This window comes from Hibiscus syriacus, unplaced genomic scaffold (assembly GCF_006381635.1).
Source record: "Hibiscus syriacus cultivar Baekdansim isolate YM2019G1 unplaced genomic scaffold, ASM638163v2 tig00110462_pilon, whole genome shotgun sequence".
Taxonomy (NCBI): domain Eukaryota; kingdom Viridiplantae; phylum Streptophyta; class Magnoliopsida; order Malvales; family Malvaceae; genus Hibiscus; species Hibiscus syriacus.
In genome coordinates this window covers 2,920,052-2,930,185 of record NW_024062747.1, presented here as the reverse complement: position 1 = coordinate 2,930,185, position 10,134 = coordinate 2,920,052, and the positions used below count along the sequence as shown (strand labels likewise).

Genomic DNA, 10,134 nt, shown 5'->3' with positions numbered 1-10,134 from the left:
ATGACGTTTAGGTTGAGGACCAGGGGAAAACGAGTCAATGACTCCGAGAACTCCCTCTTCGGTTTGGTTCGAGCAGAGTATTTATTTCAGAGATTGGGCTTTTGGTCTTTGCTGGCTTCGATACTGCTCCCCTCTTGCTTTTCGATTTGTTTTTTTTTCGATGGGTTCGAATCTCACCACCGTTTTTGCTCGGTATTCCTCCTTTGTATCCCCCAGTAATCGTGTATTTGCTTTCTCCTCTTTTTCTTTTTTTTTTCCTCGTGTCTTGATACATGGGTATTTATAGGATTATGTGAATCCTATTTTTTTTAGGAGTTTACATCCTAATGAAATACTAACATTTGGTTCGTTCGTGTTTGTTGGTGACTCTCTACGCTCGTCGGACGGTTCGGGGTTGGAGTCCTATTATCTCACGATGCTTGTTACCGAGAAGAATGGGGGAGGCGTGAAACTCGGTCTGTTGGAACTGCCGCGCGAAGCTGTGGGGGGATCTGCTAGGGTTCTGGAAACTAGCTTGGTTCGTGGGTCCAATGCTGCTTCGGGCCATTTATTCCTTCTTGGGCCACTGGTTTAAGTTGTAGGGCACCTTCACTTGGGCTTGTAATATGTAAACAATAAAAGTAAATAACATTAATACATATATATATATATATATATATATATTATAAAAATGCAGAGACGAAATTATGTGTCTACATATATACCAGATGAAAAAAAAAGGCATTTTACTTTTCATGGTGCTCAAAATCAAATTCGTTTGGTTATAGGGTTGAATGATTGTGTAAATGAGGCTCAAAATCAAATTCGTTTTGTTCTAGTCAGCATTTTAACTCATACTTGTGCAAGGGAACCAATCGTGGTGTGATTTTTGGTCGAACTTGGCTTTGAATTTGAATGATAATGTGTTTTAGTTCAAACGTTCGGACTATATTATTATTGAAAGGAACAGTTACGAACGTTCAAAAAATTATTCTTTTATGGGTCATGAAATGAGTTCGAAGGCCATGGTTTCAAAGGTCAACAATCTTAAGAGGATATGATTAAAAAATCTCAATTCACACTCTTTTTTCTTGGTTGTTCTCATTCCTTCTCCCCTAAGTAGGAATTATTTTAAAAAAAGTATAAATTTAATTATTATTTATTGTTTATTTATTGTTTATTTTTTATTTTATAATTTTTAATAAAATAATCTCATATAATTGAGAAATTATTTTATAATTTTTAATAATGGATGGATTGAAGAACACAGTATCCTATAATCAGAATATAAATTGTTTACTTTAAGCTTAATATAATCAACTTTGTTATGGCTACTTAAAAACCAGAAAGCTCCTTCCTTTCGCTTGCTCCGTTCTGACTTTGCCCGATTCTCGCGCGTTGAATATCTTATCCCTTCTCACCTCGTTTCACTCCAAATGACTTTACTGGCAACGTTTTCAAATCTCTCTTCTCCAAAAGCCCATTGTGATTTTTTTTATTCTTTTCTCTTTGTTTTGAAATCAAATAAAACAGGACAAATTGAAGATGCCAAGGAATGAACCTGATGAAGTCAAAGCACCCAAAGTCGAAGTTCCATTTTACTGGCTCGAAACCTCTGATTCCGTTACTCGTCGTTACGAATTTGAACCCCACGGCTACCTCTCCGTGAGTGTTATCTTTTTAACTTTAATCTGCCATTCAGACAATTTTACAAACACTAGGTCTGCGAATTTAAGCTCTCCCCCCCATATGAACGAGTAATGTTGTTACTTTCGATTCTTCTTTTGGGAAGTTCATAATTTTTTTTGGCTGCAGGTGAAGGTGGTTAATGATTCAAGACCAGCATGCCATAGGGTGGTTGAATCTTTCCTGAACAAGTTTTTTCCCTCGGGATATCCTTATAGGTAAAATCCTTTTTATTTCTATTTGTTTACTCGTTGAAGTTATGACATTGGAACCATCCTGAGTATATAATTATTAATTTTTATGGTGTTTGGTTTGAACAGTGTGAATGAAGGTTACCTTATATACACACAGTTTCGGGCATTGCAACATTTGACCGGTGCAGCATTATCCGTTTTATCAACTCAGGTCTCCTTCTCATACCTACAAGGACTCTGCAAATTTCTTAAAAGTAGTTTGTAGGTGGTGCCAAAATTTGCAAACAATGAGGTGTGGGGGGAAGCAGGGAATGATTTGTTTATTTTCGGATGTGAAGAATTTTAGTTGATATTTTCGAATGTGGCTACCAGCATAACATATCAGTTCATTTCGTTACATTCTCACTCCTTTGCAGTCGCTTTTATTTGCCACAGGCTTGCGACCTACCCCTGCACAGGCAACTGCGGTTAGCTGGGTAAACTTTTATTTTTTGTTGAAGAATTCATATCAAATATGTGATCCAATCTGTACTCTGTTTAGAAGTTTTCTGTTTGTTTTATTGATGAGAAGATATTGAAAGATGCAATGCAACATGTGGGAAAGCTCATATGTAGTAATATGGGTGCAAAAATGGATTCAGAACCGAAACGTTGGAGAATTTTGGGTTTGTATTCTTGTTTCACCTTTTGCTGAATGTCAACCACTCTTCACTTGATGCTGCCCATGTCGTATTGAATGTTCGAACGAGCAAGTCTTTGATATTGCAGCTGATGTGCTCTTTGATTTGGGTACCGGTTTGGAAGTTCTTTCGCCGTTATGTCCACACCTTTTTCTTGAAGTAGCAGGGCTCGGTAATTTTGCAAAGGTAAAATCTTTGTGATTAATTTGCTTCAAAATGTTTCCTTTTTTCGGACTCTAAGAAGAGCATTATACAACTACATGCTAAATGCTACCGTATTTTGTTGAATTTATCTATATGAAGGGAATGGCAGTTGTTGCTGCAAGAGCAACTCGATTACCAATATATTCTTCATTTGCCAAAGAAGGGAATCTTAGTGACCTATTTGCAAAAGGAGAGGCCATATCAACACTTTTCAATGTTGTTGGAATGGGAGTTGGGATTCAGTTGGCATCTACCGTTTGTTCATCAATGCAAGGGAAGGTATTAAGATTGTAACGTCTCTGATTTTTATCCTCTCGATCGCATTTCATTATACATTTGTGTGTCATTTCTGGCAATTGGGATTGCTGATAATAACAAGGAATTGAAGATGATTGCGGGGCCTCTTCTTTCCGTTGTACATGTGTGGAGTGTCGTTGAAGAAATGCGAGCTGTTCCAATCAATACATTGAATCCTCAGAGGACTGCCATGATTGTGGCTGATTTTCTAAAGGTTTGATCCCAGAACTTACATGCATGCAAAGTTTTTTCATCTGTCTGATTTTCGAATTGGACTCTTCTCAGACTGGAAAGGTATCTAGTCCTGCTGATCTCAGATACCGGGAAGATCTCCTATTTCCCGGACGCCTAATCAAAGATGCTGGGAATGTGAAAGTGGGAAGAGCTTTGCACCAAGTTTTCAAGCCTTCGAAGATTCAGGAATGGAAAGAAATATTCCCTGAAGAGAAATTTGTTTTGAGTTGGGGAAATAAGTGGACTGACATGTTGTTAGAACATAATGCTACCGGAGAAGATGCACTAAGAGGTTGGCTCGTTGCTGTGTATGCTGCAAGCATGGAGACATCCTTCCATGAGCCAAGTGCCGGCGCTTTGCAAGATGCTTATGACAATATGAACAGAGTCTTCCCTCGATTCCTATGCGAGCTACAGGCTAAAGGTTGGCACACCGATCGTTTTCTTGATGGAATGGGAAGCCGTTTTGCGTTTTGATATTTCATTGTTCTCACATCGCTCTACACCAAGAGAATATATATTCATTTGTTGAAGCTAAGCTGTAAAAGAGATTATGCGTTTTCAGAAATAGCATTGCATTTGTTTTATATAGAAAGTGATATACTTGTAACTAGTGGTATAAATGAGACATTAATATTTGTAAATTATTCGAGATTGATTCAATAAAAAACTCAAATTCATTTCAATAATAATGGAACTGAGCTCAAGCCTATCGATCAAGCCATATTTGAGCTCCGTAATATCCTACTTCATTGGCTCGTAAGCCCAATCAAATTTGAGCTCCGTAATATCTTACCTGAAAAATGAGATTGTTGCGAGTGATACTGCTGTAACAAGAAGTCGATCAATGGCTCGAAGGGTGTTGCGCAATATGGCTGCTGTTGGGGGAGTATTGCAAGATGCTTTTGGTTTCAATCGAAGCCTTTGCATATGTTCGGTATTGATGCCAGAGTTACGGTTGATACATGATACCCTGTCCTATGCTTGGAACCTTGGATTCAGGAAAATCAAAGTGGAAACTGACTGTACAACGGCATTGGAGATCCTTAATCGACGATCAAATGTGGGAGATGGTAATACGATTGTCACCTTGATTCGTGAAATGTTGAATAGAGACTGGAAACAAAAGTTAGTCGCATTTTTTGCAAGGCAAATAGGGTAGTAGATAAACTAGCTAAATTGGCTAGGAGATGTCCGATAGGGGTGGAGATTCATCAAGTTCCTCCTAATGAGGTTGCTGTTATAACCGATCAAGACCAAGCCTCCATGGACAAGTTTTGCGGTTGTTCTGTATTATCGGGGGGGGGGGGGAATTACAGAAACATTCTCATTTTGCTTGCAAAGGATACTTACAAATAAGTTTAATCGAGCTTGGGTAAAAAATTGGCGCTTGAACTAGTTGAATTATATCTCGAGAGCTTATATATTGATGTTTGATCGGCTTGAACTCTGGTAGCTTAATTATATCATGAAAATAGACAAACCCGTCAACAGCAAAAAAGCACATGAATGCAATTAAAAAAGAAAAATATTATTTTATCAAATTTAGAAATTGGATACAGTTCATATACCAAAGGGGTATTTAACCCTAATTTAATTAATTCCATATTGAATTTATTTGACTAGTAAATACAGTAATTTTTTTCTAAAAGTAAATAGAACTGCATTTTATGTTCTCTTTATAATTCTACTATTACAATTGATTTAATTAATAACATTCTAATGCAACATGTTATCTTAATTCACTTTTACCTTTCTTCCCCTATAAGACCATATTTGCAATAACACTTCAATATTAATATTATGCAAATAAAATCCAGACCCATTACATAAATCAAACATCTACCAAAAAGATGCATGCAAAAGCAGAGCTCTTCTATGCTTTGCATCAATTTTCAACTCAAACTATCAATCGACTCTTAAAAGATTGCAATAACTAATACTAGAAAACACCATCGATCATACTTTGTTTTGCCATGACAAATCACATAATGTGGCATAAGTCTATTACCTACATCAATCGAATGGCAGACGGGCCAGATATAGCAGCGACTTTCTGAGCTTGCTGGGTTTCATTCCGGTACAGTTCTTTCATCGCCTTTTTCATTTTACGTGCTTCACTTCGTTCCATTTTGACAGCGAGCTGAAAACACGATTCATCCATTCAAAGCGGTAAACATGCATGATGATGTGAATGATTAAACATCATTTCAAAGAAATCAACACGTTATCAAGCAGGTAGGGTTGAACACATTCAAGCACACATGCAAATAGATACAATACCTTCCGTTCTTTCTTTTCCTCCTTCGTCTCCTGACCGTGTTGCTTTCTCTTAATCTGTTCGGGCCTTTATGCTACCTGCAATCTTGACTTTTTCTGTAGTAGCCTTTCTGCTATTAGGTAAAAAGTCTACCGGAAGCTTTTCTTTTCCCCTGAGGGCTATCACCTGACTTTTGGCACTCAAAGCTGCGGAAACAGTTTCGGCCAACTTCTTTTTCCTAGAACCTGCCGGAGCTTCAATTTTTCCTGGGTGGTTTTCAAGAGTCGAATATGTGGAAATGATACTCTCACAATCGAATTGTTCCGATTCATCACTGCTTTCCTCCACGATAATCTCTTTTTCATCTTCACTTTCATTTTCATACTTTTTGGCATATTCAGCACAACGACGCATGATATCAGGAGCAGGAGCTTTATACTCATCATCCAGCTCCAAATCATCCATGTCATTCTCATTTAGAACATTTTTTAGCTTGTCTGCCAGTAAGTCGTCTTCTTCAGCCATGTTATCCTCACAATCATCATCATAATCGGAGCCATATTCTTGAAGTTCAAGCTACCATAACCAGAGAATTCAATAAAATTATCAGTACTGTGCTGTTGAAGTTCAATCCAAAGGAAGCAAGCAGATGGTAAAACCTTCAGATAACATTTTAATCAAGCAAACTACAGTAAACAAATTCGACATAACTTCGATTTCTCTAAATAAACCTCCTAAATTGAAAGGAATTCTTCAATTCCAATAAGTTCTAAACACAAAAATTACAAACAAAGAAAAAACAAAATAGATTGATGTTTCTCTAAAAAAGGACTCACAATGTCAAACTGCTCATCCAAAAGACGCCGGGCACGTGGTTTTTCTTCCGCTTGATAGTTCCTTGTTTCACTTGCAATCTCTTGATTAATGGGTTCCAAATCAGTATTCATAACACCTTCATTAATAAACTCAGATTCTTCAACAAAACTCAACTTCTTATCACCCTCGTCACCCTCTCCTCCTTCACCGGTGTTTGCTCTAACAACAAAATCCTCTTCCAAATCCTCGACATCAGATCCAAACCGTGACAAATCACTATCATCAAGCAGTGCAGCCACTTCAGGGTCAAACACTTTGTTCATCCTAGCATTAAGTGTATTTGAAGCAACACTGTAAATGGATTTCTCATTATAGTTCCCTTTTGAATTCGATATTTGCACCCTCGAAGCATCATAGGCCTAAGCATAACACACAAAAACATTAATCATGCATAAATTAATCAGAAATTACACCAAATTGTTTAAAGAAAAGGAAATGAATTGAACCAACCTTAAGATCACTAGGAAGCTGGTCGGGCTTGAACTTAGGGTTGTGATGGAAAGAAGAGCCCCCGCCAGTATTTCTAATCTCTCTCAAATGAATCAAATAATTGTAACCATCATCTGGAAAACCTAGCTCCAAAATCTCCTTACGGACATTCTCCGGCAATTCGCCCTTATCGTACACGGCCGCACGAGAGGAGCTTCCCAACACTCTGTCATAATCATCGCCGCCTCCGTCATTGTCATTAGGAGCATCGGCGAATATAGAGTCCTCGTTATCGCATTGGCAGTCGTCATAGCAATTGTTATCTTCGTCAAAGACAGCGTCGAAGGAGACGGGGTTGGTGTCAACTCGGACGAAGACTCGATCATTACCAGGTGTGTCACTATAAAATGGATCGGAAGTGTCTCGGGCGAGTAGTTGAAACGTCGCCGATTTCTTTTTATCGATGAATTTCTTCTTGCCCATTACAAGGTATATTATTCAGGCACTGCAAAATTCAACGGAATAAATAGAGATGATAGATTTATCAGTGCATTATAAACCCTAGTTCTTTAGTAGGTTATCATAAACCCACAATCTGGAATCAGTAAGGTCAAAGCATGGGTTGGACCTAAGCCGAACTACCAAGTCCATGATACAACAACAATGGTTACAAATATAGTAAGCCCATATAATTAAAAATATCAAATTTTATCGTGAACTTAATAAATATGACAGGAATACCGACAATCAGTTGGTCTAGTGGATGAGACACTAAGTTCCTTAAGTAAGATTAGGGGTTTGAATCCTGACGTTTGCGAATGGAGTAAATTGGATTGAGATGATCGCCCTCGCCTCTGCAGTACCCGATCTAGATTAGTCGGTCGGTCAATAGATCGGATATCAATGATTAATTAAAAAAATGATAAGAATGAACATGAGTTGATCAAGTGTTTAACTTTCTCAATTTAAATTCAAGTATTATATCATTTATCATCACCGGACTTGACTTGATCTGGATTTATAAAAATTTAAAAATATATTAAGTTTTTAAGATAAAAACTCACACGGCCTATGACTCGTATTCATATTACAAATTCTTAGTACTATCGGTAATAGTATTATTGATGATATCATATCACCGACTCAAGATAATGTTCTTTGCTCAACCATGAGAATAAGATTTCGAAATGTAAAATTATCCCTTATTAATGCCTTTTGATTTGATCACTCAAATATGTTGAAGACTTACAATTTAGTCACTACCATAATTGAGATCGATTTTAAATTGGATCACTGACATTATTTAAATTGATTTCTTTTAGTCATTTATCTATTATATCTCTAATAGGATGTTCACATTAATTTGTTATAAGACCTGTCCACGTGAACACGCCATATGGATTTGAATCCATGAAACGAAAAATACAGGAAAAATTTTATTTCTACGAGAATTTGAAACATGGTTGCATATACCAAGCTCAATACAATACAGTAAAATATCTGAAATTCATACCGGTTATAGTCTCAGGCTCTCAGCTTCGAGCAGGCAAAGGTTACGACAATCGACCGTCGGACAATCATTCAATGACTAATAGCAGAGCAGAAGTGTATCCTATTATTCAATAACACAAGCTTCCAGCTTTCATACATGAGAATCCTACTGAAGAAGAGCACTTGGGTTTGGCTTTGGCTCAGAGGAGCATAGCATTAAAGCTTCATTCTCTCTAAGGCCGCAAGGGTAATGGAAATCACACCAGATGGTGAAACTAAAGCATCCACCAGTACATCATTCGGGGTGACCGGTATTACTTCTTCATCCATTATCTGCACGGAATAAGACAGTGCAACGAAGAGTGGGTGCCTCCAATCCTTTTCCTTGGCAAGCTCTTTGTACTTCGTCAAGAAAGTATCATAATATCCCCCGCCACGGCCTAATCGTCTTCCTGATCTGTCAAAAGCAAGCCCGGGCAGAATGAACAAATCAACTGGATCACTCACACACATCACATCTTCATGATCGTATCCATCGGCATCAACTGAAGCAGGTTCCAAAATGTTCATGGAATTCGCAACTAAATCATCTATTCGTAATATATTGAACATTCTCATGTTACTATTCTTGTCCTCTACACGAGGAACGTAAAGTGTTTTTGTAGTCTGAGGCATACTACTACCATCTGAGGCCGAGGGTGGATTGTGCAGAATTTGAGATAACAATTTAGAGGTATCGAGTATCGACTTCTCGCAATGCGCTGCAGCTTATAAAGGCACATAATCTCTTACTTGATTTGAACCATGGAGCTTCCAAAACCATACTCTGGATTATATCATCTTCTTGGGATCGGAGGGGCGGATCCATCGACTTGAGGGCTTGACGAACTTTGGTGTGGAGGATCCGTTTTTTGCTTGAAAACGGATTCAGGATTGTCTGGTTCATGATTGTTGTTGGACATAGCTGGCTGGCTACTGGTAAAATTACATAGACAATTAAGTTGACAAGAAGACTAATGTAATCGAAGATATTATTTAAAAAAAATAAAAATGAAAAACAAATCATCAATGATTTTACAGAAAAACTAAAATAACTATAATGATTCACCAATTTGATGCATTGACTGGAGTTCTAAAAATAACTATGATGCTTAATCCTTTCAGAACTTTACCAAAATGATAATTTGCCTAATTAATCCTTTTTTATCTTCAGCTTCCAGCTCGCATTTTCCAGCTACCACTAATTTAAAAATTAATAAATTCCATTGAGGATTAAGCATGCAGATGCAGTAAAGATCTAACTGTTCCCGAAGTATCATTAAAAAAGCCGAGTATAATTTTGTCTTATGCTATAAGATTGATCTAATAGATGTACGTGGGAAAAGAAAACTTACAGTGGCGATCGATGTGGTTTAATTTCAGTTGCTGTACTGTGGGCGGAGCAACCGAGCAAGCAAGCCAAGGGCAAGGGAGGCGCGGCCGTGGGCGGAGGCTAAGCAGCGCAGAGTCTAGAAGGAATAACATAATTAAAGGGTATCATCTTGTATATAAATCAATAGTTAGTTAGGGTTTGATCTATAAAATAATAAGCATTGATTGTGGATGAAATACCAAATGTATTAAAGACAAATTTTTATTAGGGATAAATTTTAAAAATTAAATTAGTTTAGAAATTTCATATAAAATAACACATAAATTAAGACTCTTAATAATTTAATAAAAATCATTTAATTTTTTTCTTCATAAAACCAACGTACTTGTAATTTTATTTTTAAAAAACCATAAATTTATTTTTTTTAAATAA

The 10,134-nt window shown here is 37.1% G+C and overlaps 2 protein-coding genes and 1 pseudogene across 2 annotated transcripts; 1 reads left to right on the top strand and 2 right to left on the bottom strand.

Annotated features, from left to right (window-relative positions):
* Positions 1-3,770, top strand: LOC120126880 (protein root UVB sensitive 2, chloroplastic-like). Its single transcript, XM_039144933.1, has 11 exons — positions 1-77; positions 313-568; positions 1,507-1,644; positions 1,795-1,883; positions 1,986-2,070; positions 2,276-2,335; positions 2,431-2,524; positions 2,628-2,725; positions 2,843-3,022; positions 3,132-3,254; positions 3,326-3,770. Exons 1-11 carry the CDS (start codon positions 1-3, stop codon positions 3,749-3,751), a joined length of 1,626 nt encoding a protein of 541 aa, XP_039000864.1. The 3' UTR covers positions 3,752-3,770.
* Positions 3,771-5,195: 1,425 nt separating this feature from the next.
* LOC120126757 (protein LTV1 homolog) lies at positions 5,196-7,343 on the bottom strand. Its single transcript, XM_039144854.1, is given in 5 exon segments — positions 5,196-5,417; positions 5,558-5,617; positions 5,619-6,110; positions 6,371-6,769; positions 6,861-7,343. Coding segments are annotated over 5 exon segments (1,545 nt in total). The 5' UTR covers positions 7,323-7,343; the 3' UTR covers positions 5,196-5,285.
* Positions 7,344-8,256: 913 nt separating this feature from the next.
* Positions 8,257-9,855, bottom strand: LOC120126945 (annotated as a pseudogene).
* Positions 9,856-10,134: the final 279 nt, after the last annotated feature.

Coding starts and splice junctions, on each gene's coding strand:
- LOC120126880 (XM_039144933.1), top strand. CDS start 1: ATGACGTTTAGGTTGAGGACCAGGGGAAAACGAGTCAATGACTCCGAG. Junction 569..1,506: donor TATTCCTTCTTGGGCCACTG/GTTTAAGTTGTA, acceptor TGAAATCAAATA/AAACAGGACAAATTGAAGAT. Junction 2,336..2,430: donor AGGCAACTGCGGTTAGCTGG/GTAAACTTTTAT, acceptor ATTGATGAGAAG/ATATTGAAAGATGCAATGCA.